At 43.1% G+C, this 17,068-nt stretch overlaps 1 protein-coding gene across 6 annotated transcripts in view; it reads left to right on the plus strand.

Annotated features, from left to right (window-relative positions):
* Positions 1–17,068, plus strand: part of COBL (cordon-bleu WH2 repeat protein) — a 235,645-nt gene that overhangs the window by 155,776 nt on the left and 62,801 nt on the right. For 5 of the 6 annotated variants that reach the window (XM_029062151.2, XM_029062154.2, XM_029062155.2 and 2 more), the window contains 2 exons: positions 8,277–8,394; positions 13,174–13,344. In XM_029062151.2, the coding sequence (XP_028917984.1) occupies positions 8,277–8,394; positions 13,174–13,344 (289 nt within the window). The remainder of the gene's footprint in view (positions 1–8,276; positions 8,395–13,173; positions 13,345–17,068) is intronic. The other variant, XM_039911706.1, reaches the window with a different exon arrangement.

A 17,068-nucleotide genomic window follows, 5' to 3' on the forward strand; every position in this document is an offset into this window, starting at 1 on the left:
TCTAGCACCCTTAGCCTGTCTTCTACGGGTTGTGCATGTCTCGGCTTCGATCAGCATGGGAGAACTTAATGCTAAAAACTTAATGCAAACCTCTTTATCTAGACCCCAGAAGCTTGTTCGTGCGTTGGCAGCAGCATGCCCTAGTGGAAAGAGCCCAGGCCAGGGAGTCAGAAGGCTTGAGCTCTAACCCTCGCTCTGCATTTCCCCGCTGTGTAACCTTGGGCCCGTTACTTCATTTCTCTGTGTCTCACCTTTCTCAACTGTAAACTGGGGATTCAATGCCTGTTCTCCCTCCCTCTTAGACTGTGACCCACCTTGAGGGACAGGGACCGTATGTATGTTTAGTGTATCTCCCCCAGGGCTTAGTGCAGTGCTTGGCACACACCAAGTTTTAACTATCATTATTAATTGATATTTTTATAATTATAGCAATAATAATATACTCATCAATTTCAAGTTTCTCTAAGCAGTTATTTTCTACAATGAGGAATTATTCCATTGAGTTAGTCAATTGTATTTATTGAGCACCTATGGATTGCAGAACACTGTACTAAGCGTTTTAGAGAATACAGTATAGCAGACACATTCCCGAGCTTCAGTGTGGAGGGGGAGACAGACATTAATATAAATGAATGAAATTACAGATATGTACATATGTTCTCTGGGGCAGGGGAGGGGAATGAATAAAGGGAGCAAGTCAGGGTGACACAGAGCAGAGTAGAAGAAAAAGAAAAGAGGGCTTAGGGAAGAATCTCGCCACAAATAGGGACGCAGCATTGTGGACAAAACACAGGTCTAAGAGTCAGGGGACCTGGGTTCTAATGCTGGTTCCACCACTTGTCCGCTGTTTGACCTTAGGCAACTCACTTAACTTCTCTGTGCTTCAGTTACCTCAGCTGAAAAATGGGGATTAAGACTGTGAGTCCCATGTGGAACATAGACTGTATCCAACCCCAGTGCCAGACACTTATTAAGCGCCAAACAAGTACCATTTTAAAAAATTGATTGTTGGAGTTGGAAGATGCTTATTAAGCTTTTCTGTTCATTAATTTTATAATAATTGTATTTCTTGATGAAATACTTTATCTTTCAGATTTTAAGTATTAATCTCAATTGCCATTATGTTGGTATAGACTTCATTGATTACTTTGAGATCTGTTTCTATGTGCAAAGTCAAGATATCTTCCTTATTTTAAGTTCAGTAGTTGAACTGAGGAAGTCTTAGTGTTATTTTGATGCTGGCTGCGATTGAACACATTCCCATCTGTTTGGCAATTTAATTCGAGAGAGAGAGAGAGAGAGTTTATTTGTCCTTTAGGTAATTTCTTTCCGTTTCATTTAACGGAAACTTTTGTTTCTTTGCATAGCTCTCAGAAAGTAACCCCGGTGTTATATTGTTCTAGAATCAGCAGTGTTTGTGGTGATAGGAGATGTTTTCTCTGGCACCGATAACGCCCCTTGAGAAGATTTCACAGTGATATCAATAAATAATACACCATTTTTCCTCTGCCTTCAAAATATAGACTGCACTATAGAAAAGCCATTCTCTGATTCAACTGAGGGTGCTGGTTCTGAAAGCAGCTGCGGACGGGAAGTGCAACGGTAGAGTGACCTAGGAATCTGAGCCTGAGAAAGAAAGGACTTATAAGACGACAAACTGTGCATTAATAGTCTGTGTGTGTACACATGCCCGTATTGTATAAAAGTGCACTTTGGGGTTCCAAGATTCTGTTTTTGGCAGCGAGCTTTTATGAAATGAGTGTGAATGTATGCAATAATGATGTGATTTATTGAATGATTGAGTGTAACAGACATCTTCCGCAGTAGATGAGTGTAAAGATGGCCCGCCCCTTGCTGTACTTTAACACTTGCTCCTGAAATGCCTGGAGGGTCTCAGTCAACTTGCTCCCTCCTACCTAATCTTCCTGCCCTCTTACTCCAACCCTGCCAGCACACTTCGCTTCTCTATTGCCAACCTACTCACTGTACCTCAGTGAGTAGGTCTGTCTGTCTTGCCCTCTTGCCCACGTCCTGCCTCTGGCCTGGATTGCCCTCCCTCTTTATATCCAACAGACAATTGCTCTCCCCAGCTTCAAAGCCTAATTGAAGGCCTAGCTCCTCCAAGGGGCCTTCCCTAACTAAAAACCTCATTTCCTCTTCTCCCATCCCTTCTGCATCCCTCTGATTTACTCCCTTTATTCACCCCTCCCTCAGCCCCACTTATAGACACATCTGTAATTTATTTTTTATGTTAATGCCTGTCTCCCCTCTAGTCTGTAAACTCCCTGTGGGCAGGGAATGTGTCAACCAACTCTGTTATATTGTTATACTGTATTCTCCCAAGTGTTTAGTACAGTGCTCTGTGTACAGTTAGTGCTCTTTAAATACAATTGATGGATTGATCGATCTTGGTGTCACAGCCTGTCCAAGGTCTCTATGTTTTGGAATCATAATAATAATAATGTTGGTATTTGTTAAGCGCTTACTATGTGCCGAGCACTGTTCTAAGCGCTGGGGTAGACATAGGGGAATCAGGTTGTCCCACGTGGGGCTCACAGTCTTAATCCCCATTTTACAGATGAGGGAACTGAGGCCCAGAGAAGTTAAGTGACTTGCCCACAGTCACACAGCCGACAAGTGGCAGAGCTGGGATTCGAACTCATGAGCCCTGACTCCAAAGCCCGTGCTCTTTCCACTGAGCCACGCTGCTCCTCTGTTCCTCATCCCAAGCCAGGCCGATCTTTCTCCTCCTACTGTCTTCCAGTAGTTCACAACCGTGCCACGTTGCCTAGGGTCTCGCTTCATTGTCTTATTTTCTTATTTATTTTCTTGTCATTCATTTTTAATTCATGGCCCCTCCACCGCAGTTCACAATACAGCAGCGATTATTAATGATGATGATAATGAATAGTGGTATTTGTTAAACGCTTACTGTATGTCAAGCACTATTCTAAGCATCGGGGTAGATGCAAGCTAATCAGGCTGGACACAGTCCCTGACCCACATGGGGCTCACAGTCTCGATCCCCATTTTACAGATGAGGTAACTGAGGCCCAGAGAAGTGAAGTGACTTGCTCAAAGTCACCCAGCAGACAAGTAGTGGAGTGGGATTAGAACCCAGATCTTTCCAACTCCCAGGCCCGTGCTCAGTCCACTAGGCCTGCCTCCTCAGTGAAGAAGTGTTAACGAGCTGTGATAACCGTTCTAACCCTAACATCCCCCCACCTCCTCCAAACATACACGGATAGGACAAGGAGTCATTAATTTGTCCCAGGCTTTCCCTCCCAAAGCAGAAAATCACTATCTGTTTTCCTACCAATTTAGGAGGTGACTCCATGTGGGACAGGGACTGTGTCCAACCAGAGTAGCTTGCATCTATCTCTGTGTTTTGAACAGTGCTTTAAGCATAATAAGCGCTAACATAAACCATAACAGTGATATTAGATGGTGTCAGCCACTTACCTGTTAGCATAATCTGAAATGAAGACAATCCTAAAAGGGATTAAGGAAAAGGAGGAGAGGATTAAGTGGCTGGAGAAAAAGCAGAGCCATCTAGTCATCTTAGATAATTACTAGTATTATTATTATTACTAATACTACTACTACTATTAATAATACTGGTATTTGTTAAGAACTCTTTATGTGCCACACACTGTACTGAGCACTGGAGTAGATACAAAGTATTCAGGTCAAGCACAGACTCTGCCTGAACCATGGTTCACATTCTAAGGAGGAGTGAGAAATAAGAATGGTTATTTAATCCCCATTTTACAGCTGGGGGAACTGAGACACAGAGAAGTGAAGCGACTAGCCCAAGGTCATACAGCAAGCGATTGGTGGAACTGGGATTTGAATCCAGGTCCTCAGGCTCCGAGCCCCGTGCTCTTTCCATTAGGCCATACTGCTTCTCAGGAGAATTCAAAATGAATTCAGGGCAGAGTTTGCCAAAGAAAAGCCCCAACGGAGAGCATGCTCAGAAACAATCCCAGAATGGGCTTTCTCCTCTAATATGACTTGGCCCAAAAAACCCAATGAAGGGCTCAAGTAGGGAAACAGGTATTATTGCACTCTCCCAAGTGCTTAGTTCCATGCTCTGCCCAGAGAAAATGCTCAAAAAATGCCATCCATTTGGATGCTGTGAAGCAGCGGGAGGCAGAGTGTCTTTTCAGTCTTGGGCAGTGCTGTGATTGAGGTGAAGCAGCATGGCATAGTCGATAGAGTACAGGCCTGGGAGTCGGAAGGTAGTGGGTTCTAATCCCGGCTCTGCCCTTTGCTGTGTGACCTTGGGCAAGTCACTTAACTTCTCTGAGCCTCAGTTATCTCATCTGTAACATGGGGATTGAGACGAGCCCCACCTGGGACAGGGTTTGCTAGTATGCCCCCCCTCCCCCAGCACTTAGTACGGTGCCTGGCACATAGTAAGCACTTAACAAATACCATAATTATTATTTCAAGAAAAGGGACTGATTTGATGGGGAACAAATATAGTGTCAGAACCTAGTCTTCTTTCAAAGTAACACAGCAGGTAACATCTGCTTGTTTTGGTATACTCATGGATATAAGAAACATGTTACATTAGAATTTCACTAGGCCTTGTTATCAAAGGAACATTTAATCGACCCTATTTTCTGATGAATCACTTAAGTCAGCAGAAGCCACATTAATCAGATGGCACATTGGTTGATAACTCTTGAATTCAAAGGGCTCTATCCATCTGGAACACCCTGTTCTCTCTGAGACTCTGGTCTTGTACTAAACTAATTTTGAACATCCAGAATGATTAAGGGAATTGGAGCAGCTTCTTTATGAGCATAGACTGAGAAGATTAGGACACTTTGGCTTGGCAAGAAGATTGAGAGGTAACATGATTTTTAGTTTGCAAAATCATGAATAGTATGGATAGGGCAAAGACAAAATTGTTGTACAGTAAATCCCAGATCTGGATGAGGGGACACCCTTTGAAGTTTGACGAAAATGAGTTCAAAATACTGCTATACCTCAGTGCTCTTAATTGCTTCCATGAAAATTTTGTTTAGAATCTGAGCATTAAAGGAAGTATAGTTTCTCTTGGGAAATTCTGTAAATTTAGAGGGTATTAATATGTTCCCAAGAGCCAAAAAATGACCAAAATAATATAATTATATTAATAGTGATAAATGACTTTAGTTGCAGGATCTAATAAGAATGAAGATATATATCGACAATCAAAGATTTTAGATTAGTTTTTTGTGCCTACATATTTAGACTAGACTAATAATAATAATGTTGGTATTTGTTAAGTGCTTACTATGTGCAGAGCACTGTTCTCAGTGCTGGGGTAGACACAGGGGAATCAGGTTGTCCCACGTGGGGCTCACAGTCAAGCCCCATTTTATTCATTCATTCATTCAATAGTATTTATTGAGCGCTTACTATGTGCAGAGCACTGTACTAAGCGCTGGGAATGTACAAATCGGCAACAGATAGAGACAGTCCCTGCCCTTCGATGGGCTTACAGTCTAATCGGGGGAGACAGACAAGAACAGATGAGGTAACTGAGGCACAGAGAAGTGAAGTGACTTGCCCACAGTCACACAGCTGACAAGTGGCAGAGCCGGGATTCGAACCCATGACCTCTGACTCCAAAGCCCGTGCTCTTTCCACTGAGCCACGCTGCCCAGACTATAAACTCCTTGTGGACAGGGAATATGTTTGTTGCATTGTACTCCCCCTAGTACTTAGTTCAGTGATCTCTTTGAATGTGTTTACCAACTTTTTTATATTGTGCTCACCCAAGCACATAGCACAGTGCTCTGAACATAGTATGTGTGAGAATCTGCATGCTGTAGTGGATAGAGCATGGGCCTGAGAGTCAGAAGATCATGGGTTCTAATCCCAGCTCCGTCACATGGGACAGGGACTAAGTCCAACCTGATTTGCTTGTATCCACCCCAGCACTTAGTACAGTGCCTGGCACAGAGTAAGTGATTAACAAGTACCACAATTATTATTATTGTTTGCTCAATAAATGTGATTGATTACTCTGCACAGAGCAAGCACTCAATGATATGATTGATCACATAATGGTTTTCTGCACTTCAGTTGAATGTGTAGCATTGTGCTAAGCATTTGGGAGAGTACAGCAGAAATAAGATACATAATCACAATCCTACAAGAGCTTCAAATCTAATAGAGTGATCAGAGAGGAAAATTTATGTGCAAATTGTGGAAGTGGGTGGTGGTGTGTTGGTATGAGGAGGATGTCGTGAATTGATTAGGGAAGACTTCCTGGAGGAGTTGGGATTTTAGGAGGCCTTTGGAAACAAGGAGCACTATGGAAGAAAACTGATATGTAAGAAGGTGCAGGGTCTTGAAGCCAATGTTAAGAAATTTCTGCCCGTGATCAGGAGAGACAGATAGCTATTGGAGGTGTTTTAAGAAAGGAGAGAGGTATTTTGAGCAGTGCTTCTTTAAAATGCTTCATGTGACAGTATATGTTATAGATGGAAATTGAAAGACAATGGATGTAAGAAGATTATTATCGAAGAGGCTGAGTCATTCATTTAATATGGCAAGATCTTGGACCAGAGTGTTGGCTGTTTGGGGCAGATCTTGGACCAGAGTGTTGGAGGTGTAGGGGCAGATAGTGCAGTGCAGTGCTTAATACTTAAAGCTTAGTACAGCTCTCTGCACAAAGTAATTAATCAATCAGCCAATCGTATTGAGCACTTACTGTGTGCAGAGCATTGTACTAAGCCCTTGGGAGAGTACAGTATAACAGAGATGATAGACACCTTCCTTGCCCACAAAGAGTTGGCAGTCAAGAGGGCGAGACAACAATGTAGAGAGGGAGGCAATAAATACTACTGATTGCTTGATCTGAGAGGTGTTCTGAAGGAAGAACCAGCAGGATGTAGCAGTTCAATGAATTTGAGAGCTGAAAGACAGTGAAGAGTCGAGGATGACACCATCATGGGGGTTTTGGGGTCAACGAGTATAGTATTATACTGGTGACCTCAACAGAGATGAGAAAGTTCAGAGGCGTGGTTTGTTTAGGAAGGAAGAATAAGTGTTCTCCTGTTCTAGATGTAGTGAATTTTAGCTACTAATGAAACAGATAAGTGGAAATATTTTGGAACAAGATGAAATGTGGGTTTGACAGATGAGAGTTTAGGTTTGGAGAGATTGATATGATAGATTGAGCACTTAGTATGTGCAGAGCACAATTCTTAGCACTTGGGAGAGTACAGTACAAAGAATGAGCAGACATCTTCCCTGCCCATAATGACCTTACAGTCTAGAAGGGGAGACAGATGTTAATATTAGTGCAAATAAGTTAAAGCCCTGTGAGTGGCTTAGTTCTCCAAGAGAGTGAGTGAAGAGCAAAAGGAGTGGGGGGGGGGGGGGGGATGTCCCCGAAAGGAACCTTAAGGGACACCCACAGTTAGGAGGAAATTAATGAACAGGACTGAAAAGGAACAGAGAGGTAAGAAGAGACAGCACCTCTTGCTATCATCTGCTGGTATCTGGGCCCAACATAATGGACTTTAGCCCTGTCAAGTCATTCAAATCACTTTAAAGAGAAGGAAAGTGTTTAAGCCGAGGGAAATTCTGTGACATTGTACTGTGCATTAAAATTCAGTAGTACTCAAATGAGTGCTAAAAGAAGAGCCGTATAAAGGAATGGCTGTGAAAGGAAATATATCTTCACACGGCAGGTGGTAAACATATGGAATTCATTACCATAGGAAGCCATACAGACTGGAAATATCAGTAGGTTCAAGAAAGGTTAAATAAATTCATGAGAAAGATTTCCATATTGGGCTTACAGGGGAAAAGTGGGAGAAGTTAGTTGATATATCCCCAACTATTAAGATGGATGTCAAGAAGGACAACTAAAACATTGATCCTCAAGCATAACGTATTGCCACTGTCATAGACTACTGGAATGGAGTGTTCATTGGTCTGACCCAGTGATAAGGTTATCGGCGTTCTTATTTAACTTCCTCTAGACCGTAAGCTCATCGTGATCAGGGAATGTTGCTGTTATTTTGTTACATCGTACTCTCCCAAGCTCTTAGTAGAGTGGTAAGCACTCAGTAAATACGTTTGAGTGAATGATTCCTTCTCTTTCCTCCCAAGTTTATAAAAGGTGAAAGGCCTGGCTGTAAGTTTGTAATAAGGTGTCCACAGCTCCTGTGTGTCATATGATCCCTGTCCCCTTCTCAAGCACCCACATAAATGCTTCTACAAAATAAAACCCTGAGAATATGTGCTTCTCTTTTTGTTTTTGGTAGATTTCACAAGTGTCACAGAATGATTTCCAGAAAAAAAAGAGGCACGCCCCAGCCCCGCCTACTCCCCTTGTGCCAAAAAGGACCGAAGACAAGGAGGAGAACAGGAAGAGCACAATGGGTAAGGGTGTGACTTCCTTGTCTTGTTTTCTGCATGTGCAAAGACATGCTTGTCTTGGGTCTTGAGATGTGGCCTCCTAACCCCTCACCCATTCTCACTCCTTGGAGGTAATAGAGCATGGAAAAATATTTATGGCACAGAAAGAAAGTCTGGAAATACCCATTTGATCACTTGTTTCCCACCCAATTAGCAGTGCGGGGTGTTGGTGGAAACTTTGAAGGTGAATCATATGGGGTAGGATGAAAAAATATGGAGATAGAGGTGTGTGTGTTTGTGTATGTGTGGGGGGGGTGTGGGCGGGGAGAGGGCAGAGGGGAGAGAGAAAGAAAAATCTGAATAGGAATGAGTATATAGGTATGGGAATAAGTGTGGTTGTTTCTGAAGGGAAAATGCTCTAGAGCCATGAAATCAATGGAAATAATTTTTGAAGTCCATGTGCTAAAAAGCGTCCTTAGGCCTATAGTCCTTTGATATTTGTTGACCATATTCAGTCGTGTTTTGTTCTTGCCGTTAGTCTTACTTGAAATGAATCTCAGTGTAAAAGTCTTCTAGTTAATCAGTCGAGTTATTTCCCCATATTCCTTTGAGTGTGGGAGAGGGGAAATCCTTACATCGAGGAAGGAAAGAGCGCAGCCTTGGTTGGCTTCTTTATGGTGTTCATTTGTGGTAGAACACATACATAGAAATTTCTAGAGAGACATGGGGCAAGAGAAGAGGGATTGTTTGAGAAAGCAAGCCGATTGGCTGCAGAGGATTCTGAGAAGTTTAAGAGTGAGACAATACCCAATAATAATGACAATAATGAGCATTTGTGCTCATTAGCCAGTACATTAAGATAACCATTTACAACGTGATAAAACACACTCACTAACTTCCCATGCTCTGTCTTTGACCTAATGTCTCTCAGTACATCCAGGACAGAAGTATCTGATGTTAGAATTAAATTCATTGCTACATATAATTGGTTGCATTGTATATGTCACACACTTTAATAAGAATCTCTTGGCTTTTTGTCAGCATTTATTTTCAGCAAATGCCTCAGTTTCAATGTCTCAGCATTTACATTGCAAGGGGAGACCGTTATCCTGGGAAATGTGCAAACCCATCTCTTAATGAAGTCCATTTTTCTTTTCTCTCAAGGAGAACGCTATTGTGGCCACTCAAATGCAGCTATTGTTCTGCTACCTCCTAATGAGCAACTCCTACCCCCACTCTTCCTTTCCCCAAATCCCCATTTGCTCAAGATCTATGTTTTAAACATTTAAGAAAGCTCGGGAATCCTAACAAATGTTGATCTGATTGATTGAGGACCTTCCCATCCTTCTAGCTCCTCTCCCTCTTGGCTCTAAAAATGTAAGACCTCAGATTTATAGTCCTGTGAGTTGCAGGTGTGAAATTTGCCATTCAACCCCAGGGCCGTACATTAGACAGAGCAGACAACTTGGGGTGATATAGTCAGACATAATAACAATAATAATAATAATGATATTTGTTAAGCACTTACTATGCGCCAAGCACTGTACTAAGTGCTTGGTCGATACATTATATTCATTCGTTGTCGTATTTATTGAGTGCCTATTGTGTGCAGAGCACTGTACTAAGCACTTGGGAAGTACAATTCAGCCACAGAGACAATCCCTGCCCACGACGGGATCACAGTAGATCAGACTCAGTCCCTGTCCCACACAGGGCTCACAGTCTAAGAGGTGGTAGTTATTCATTCATTCAGTCATTCATTCAATCGTATTTATTGAGCACTTAACTGTGTGCAAAGCACTGTACTGAGCACTTGGGGGAGGTCAATATAACAAGAGACACATTCCTGCCCACAACGAGCTCACAGTTTAGAAGGGCATATTAAGTGCTTACTGTGTGCAGGGCACTGTAATAAAACTGGAGAGTGGTTGGGAATTAGAAATGCCCCCTAGCCCTCAGAGGGTTCACAGTTCAAACTTTGGCCAGAACTGCCTCATACCAAAACAAGAGGAATTTGCTAGTTCTGCTAAGTAAAAGGACTCAGTTTGAGACCCTGTGCTTATGGGTGCATGAGCTGAGCTATCATAGTACTTGACCAGTTTGATCTATGTGATGCACAAAGGGGAGAAGCAAAAGAAAAAGTATCAAAGCATATCTCCGCTGTTTCCCAACGTCGAGCCTTTCCCCAGTCACATTATCGGTGTAACGGTCCGTGAATTGGTAACGGGTATTTCTCAAAGCTACTGTGCACAGCCCACCTCAAGACCACTTGTTTGGACTCGTAGAGACAGAAACACTCCTCTACTGGCTGGCTTCCTCTTGCCTCTTGTTTGTCTGAGAGAGAAATCACAGTCCAAAACTGATATTTGGGAGTGCTGTTATCCCTGCCTTCCCGACTCTTTTGGCAGCGGGATGAGACAGCTCTGAAGTCAGCCAGTTTATCAGTGGGCTTTAGGGAGTTGGCCGGAAGTGGCAAGCCTGAGTTTGTTCTCTGTCACTCAGGTTGCTATGCTGACATCAGTGTTCTTAGGACAGGGTTGGTGGAAGCTTGATGTGTGGTTCCCATTTCTCCCACCGTTACTACCACCGGTCACCCTGAGGTATTGAACATTTGGACAGTGCCACTTATAAATGAGATAAAAAGGGAAGTTTGCCATCCGAAAAATTTGACTCCTGAAAACCATCCTCCCTGATTTGAAACAATATGTTTGTGTCAGAGGGTGTTATAGTATGCTGATTGCACTCTTGGTTGAGATATTGCTACAGTATACTTGCAGTGAACACATTTATGATTGGTTTAGTTATGTGCCCATTTAGCAAATAGCAGTGACTTGCCGTATTTTCTGGTCTCACCCAGGCTAGAACAGATAGACGTATTAATTATTGTTATTCTTGTTATGATGATGACAGTGATATGTCTTATAGTGTGTCGGGCGCTGTTCTAAGCACTGGGGTAGTTACAAGTTAATCAGACACAGTCCCTGTCCCACATGGGGATCAGAATTAGAATGGAAAAAAGGCATGGAATCCCCATTTTACAGATGTGGAAACTGAGGCACAGAGAGGTGAAGTGACACTCCCAAGATTGTCCAGCAGGCAGTGGTGGAACTGGGATTTGAACCCAGGTCCTCGGACTCTCAAGCCTGTGCTATTTCCAGTAGACCCCACTGCTCCTCATTGATGATTGAAATATCACTGATTCTCAGTTCTAAGTATTTGGAGTTTCATAAAAACAGTCTATTAATAGCTCTTTGGTCAGTTGACCAGTTAACAGGCTCTGGCTGTTTATCTCCACCTTTCTACATTTCCTTTTGATGCTGGAACTGGACATCAGCTGACCTGGGAGCTTCCTGAGGTCTGATAAACTTGCTAGCATCCTGGAGTGGCATCTGGGCCAACAGAGAGGGCAGAGCAGGGCTACCGTCTTCCCGAATTTTCAGTCAATCGATCAATCAGTGGTATTTATTGAGCACTTACTATGTGCAGACCACTGTACTAAGCACTTGGGAGAATACAATGCTACAGTATAACATAATTAGTAGATACATGCCCTGCCCATAATGAGCTTACAGTCTTTTTGTTTAAGTTGACACTTTTCCTTTCATGAACTGCCAACTACCTCCTCTCTCTCATTCAGCTCCCTCTCCAATCCAAAGAAATCTTGGGAAACGGGTTTCCTACCTCAATTCCCTCAGTGGCCGAGGAGGATATTTGATCAGACTATAGTGTGGAACCCAAAAAATTATCCAAGAAGCGAGAGTTATTTTCACAGGAGCTGCCCACGTACGACACTGCTGAGGCAGGAAGCAGAAGAATTGAAGTGAATAGAGGAATTCAGTTTGGATGACCCGAAGCCGCAGCTAAAAGTTCTGGATCTGTTTCAAAGAGGAAGAGTTTCCTGACTAACAAGTGCTCTGTTACAAGCAATCAAATTAGCGGCTAGGTTAAAAACTGAATGCTTCTGATGTGGACTCAGACAACATAGGTTGGATCCAGATAAATTCAGTTCCAGTCCTTTTGTTGAGTATCTATTGAGTACCTACTCCGCATGGGTCCTAATAATAATGATGATGGCATTTTATTAAGTGCTTACTATGTGCAAAGTGCTGAGGTGGAAATCATCAGATCAGACATTTTACCTGTTCTACAGGAGTTCACAGTATAAGGGGGAGAGGGAACAGGGGCTTTATCCCCATTTTACAGATGAGGAAACTGAGGCACAGAGAGTTTAAGTGACTTGCCCAAGATGAACCAGCAGGCAAGTGGCAAACCTGGGTCTAGAACCTGTCTCTTCTGACTTCTACTCCCTCGCTCTTTCCCCTGAGCCATTCTGCCTCACTCTTGAATTTCAGATTTGAAATAGGAAGATTAAGAATCACTGCATTGCAAGCTCCTTGAGGGCAGGAATTGTGCTTGCTAACTCTCTTGCCTTGTACTTTCCCTAGCCCTTAGTACAGTGCTCTGCACATAGTAGATGCTCAAAAAATACCAGATTGACTGATTTAAGAAGTAGTTACTTGGTAATCTTCTCCAGCTCTAATAGATTTTCCATTTAATCATCCTACATCTGGCAGCATTTTTTGTTCCATACGACAGGTTTATTTTAATACAGTTTATGTCGACACAGCCACAGTTAGGTAAAAATACATGAGTCGTCTGCGAGTGCATCATGAGAGTATGTGTGAATGCAGGGGTATGTGTTCTTCAACAAGTTAGGGGTCACCAGGCCCGCCGTTTTGATTCACAGGAAGATTTTTTTTCAGTTTCAACTTCTGAAATAACCCACTAACTGATTCCATATAGGTTTTGGACGACAGATGCCACAAAAGCCTCCCAGAGGCGTTCCCCGGGGTCCACCCCAGTTAGTGCTCCCCCCGCCCCCATCCTACCCTCCTCCAGACTCAGACACTTTGGATCTACCCGTATTTCCCAGGGAAGCCGATGCTGCAGAATCCATCGTATTGGAAACCAAACGTATGTCTATTATACAAACCAAGCTTTTTCCTATTCACCTCTTTGGTCATCGCTCGCATTTGGTCCATTTTCTGTTTTTCCCCAGACTTTCCTCTCAGCTCTTCAGACTTATGTGTTTTCCTTTTTCCTCTTTTCCTCTTAAATGCTCAATGCAGTAGGTTTCTCTTTTATATAATAATGACTTTGCTGTGAAGGAACAACTCAGGTTCTATTTTATAAGACCACTTTAGGGAACGGAACAGAGATACTTTTAAGTATCGGAGTGGATGGGTACACTCTCCGGTGAGAGTCAGCAAATTTGTACATGATGATTCTTTGGTGAGAGATGTCTGTAGCATTCTTTGCTGATTGCACAGCTCACCAAATGAAAATCTTAGTTACCTGGATATTGAGGAAATTGAATAACAGGACTTGATCCTCAGGGGAGCTTCTCTATACAATTTTTCAAAGATTTTACCAGCTCAAACTTGTTCAGTATTCACCAGAGGGTCAAAGACAGGAGTTTACAGTCTAGAGGAGGAATGCAGTCATTTTCCAGGAGGAGGGAGTGAAAAGAATGTTCGGAGACATTAAAACAAGGAGAGGTGGTTGTTCGTCCTTTCTTGAAAAAACTAGGCTTCTTTGATTCTTAGACCATCCTGCTTTGAAGCCATGCTGGGATCATCTTGTCAGGAACCTCTTGAAATTCTTTCTTCTTCTTCTAATACTAATAGTAATAATAACAATAATTGAGGTATTTGTTAAACATTACATGCCAGTCCCTGTACTAAACACTGGGATAGAGACAAGGTAATCAGGTTGGACCCAGCCCCTGTCCCACATTAGGGCTCACGGTCTTAATCCCCATTTTACAGTTGTGATAACTGAGACCCAGAGAAGTGAAATGACTTGCCCAAGGTCACAGCAGACAGATGGCAGAGTCAGGATTAGAACCCAGGTCATCCTACCTTCCTGGGCTGAACTCTCTCCACTAGACTATGCTGTTTCTCAACATGAAATGTTTTCACTTTTATTCATTTTCGGTAAGTTGAAGTCTAAAGACCGGGTTTGTGAGCATCGATTTCCAACGGGAGCCAAAGAAACAGTGTGGCTAGAATATGGAACGATGCCATAGACCATAAGGGTGCTTCTTTCACTTTCTTCTCTCCCACAGAAATCAGAGCACTTTGGGGGTAGAGAGGACAAGATGATAGGCTGAGAAGAGATTAATCAAGCAGTGGTATTCATTGAGCGCTCTCTGCGGAGCACTGTATTAAATGCTTTTGAGAGTAAGCTCATTATGGAACATGTCTACCAACTCTATTATATTGTACTCTACCAAGCACTTAGTACAGTGCTCTGCCTATAGTAAGCACTCAATAAATACCATTGATTGAATTGATTAAAACAATACATTACAATTGGTAGACATGATCCCTGCCCTCCAGGTGTTTACAATATAGTGGGATTATTCACTTTTGGGAGTCAGATCAATTTTTTTAACCATCTCTTGCGAATGGATGTTTGTGTTAGTCATTCAATTCATATTTCAATTGTATTTATTGAGCGCTTACTGTCTGCAAAACACTGTACTAGGCGCTTAGTTGTAGGGATCTCTAGAGAGGGAGATTTGACCATCATATTCAGGATCCATTCCACTGATTTACCAACCCTACATATGGCCATTCTATCTTATATTCATCCTAAACCCTTCTTGCTATATTCATCTCTCTCCACATGTGCTGGGGAAAACCTCGCAGAGGAAGTAGGATTTCAGAAGGGCTTTGAAGAGGAAAGAGCAGTTTTATTAGGTATTGTGCGACCGGAAAGAACCTGGGAAAAATTAGGAAGCAGGTTTGAATGAAAGTTGCCAGGGGAGATGGGAGGGAGGGCTATAACCTTGATGGTGATGGGGGTGGGGGGGTCTTACCCTCTCAAGCTCCTCTGTCCCACAAAAATGAAGCAGCAGCATGGGCTGGTGGAAAGAGCATGGGCCTGCGAGTCAGAGGACTAGGATGCTAATCCCAGTTTTGCCAGTTCCTTGTTGTGTAACTTTGAGCAAGTCACTTAACTTCCCTATGCCTCAGTTTCCTCAACTGTAAAATGGGGATTCTATGCCTATATGCCCTTCTACTCAGACTGTGAGCCCTCTGGGGGACAGGGATTGTGTCCAAACTGTTTAACTTGTAATTACCCCAGCTCTTAGAGTGGTGCTAGACAAATAAGTGTTTAACAAATATGATGATGATAATAATAATAACAATAACACAGGAGAATATTTGGGGGTGTGGTCTCTCTCCTACACTGGTGGTTTGGCCTGAGACCTCTCCACCCCTATGCTCTTCCTGTCCTCTTGTGCTTAGACATAGAGAAAGGAAACAGCTCACTGTGGGCGGGGAACTTCCCTACTGACTCTGTTATATTGTACTCTCCCAAGCACTTAGTCTGTGCTCTGAACGCAGTAAGCGCTTAACAGATACAGTTGATTTTACCGTTCCTCTTAGAAGACTAGGTTCCAGTCCTTGAACCCAAGTCAAAGGTAAGAGGAAGATTCTCAGGTGGAGAGGCGAGTTCAGTTTCCTCTCTCAGTATACCTCCATTTCTCCCCACAGTTTCTCATGCCTGGACCTCTCTTTTATGGAATCCTTTCACCCTAAAAACCTGAAGCCAAGGAAATATTCAGATCCCTCACGTCAAAACATTACCAGGGGAGGTAGAATCTGAGGCCCGGGTGAGGGAGAACTAAAGTACAGAAAGAAAGAAACCAAGCAGCCCTCTCCTGCCTCCCTTCCTCTCCCCACTTTGCCTCCAGCTGTGGCCGACCAGAGCTCAGTTTTCCCAGTAGCAGCTAGGAGGTGGGGGAGAATGGAGAAGAGGTTTCTTGTCCTTTTCCCGGACCCACTCTTGCCCTCCAACTGAGGTCCCCTGCACTAGTTATCAGAATTTCATGCTTTAAATGCTCCTTTTAAATCATCCAGTCTTAAGACTCCCCACAACCATCTTTACCTGCTGACTTCACCACACCCCCTCCCAAACTTCACCTCTCAGAGCCAAAAAAAAAAAGCACACCAACTACACCAACTTTGAGTTTGAGTTTTTCTTTTTGCGTTTAACTCAATGGCTGAAGTTTCCTAATTGGTAGAAATAGTAACTTTCTTCCCCAGCCAGGGGAAGACTGTAGGACAAGGGAGAATCGAACTGTCTCTATCGTTTTCCCTTCATTCTTCAAAAGGTGGCATCAGGGTCAATTTCTTGCTTTGCAGGCATCCACTTCTTTGATGTCATCCAACTGTTTAGGCCATCAAGACGGCTTGGTGGTTCTCTCAAAGAGCATCCTTTAGCGGGAAGTTCCTCAGTGCCATTAGCCCTTTGCTTCTCTTCTTGGAGAGTAGCGGTCTCCCAAGAACTTTAACAGGGCTCCGCATGCAGTAAGCGCTCAACAAATTCCCCTGATTGATTGATTGACTTTACTTTCCTTAAAGCAGGTGCTAGCACCTCAGTGACTCGTTCCTGTTTGCACCCACCTGCAGTTAATTCCTTTTCATGAAGTGATAACCCCGTGGAAGTCATTTTAGCTCTGTTCTCGTGAGGGCATGGATCACTCTCCTCAGGATTTAGGCTCCTAGATGGGGACATATTTTCATGAGTTTCCTTGGGTTTATCTTATGCAGTAAGGCTTATGCTTTGCCCAGATTACCAGAATGAAAAAATATCCAGTTCCTTGACCGAAAGATGGAGCTTCTAC

The sequence above is a fragment of the Ornithorhynchus anatinus genome, chromosome 4 (assembly GCF_004115215.2).
Source record: "Ornithorhynchus anatinus isolate Pmale09 chromosome 4, mOrnAna1.pri.v4, whole genome shotgun sequence".
NCBI classification, from domain to species: domain Eukaryota; kingdom Metazoa; phylum Chordata; class Mammalia; order Monotremata; family Ornithorhynchidae; genus Ornithorhynchus; species Ornithorhynchus anatinus.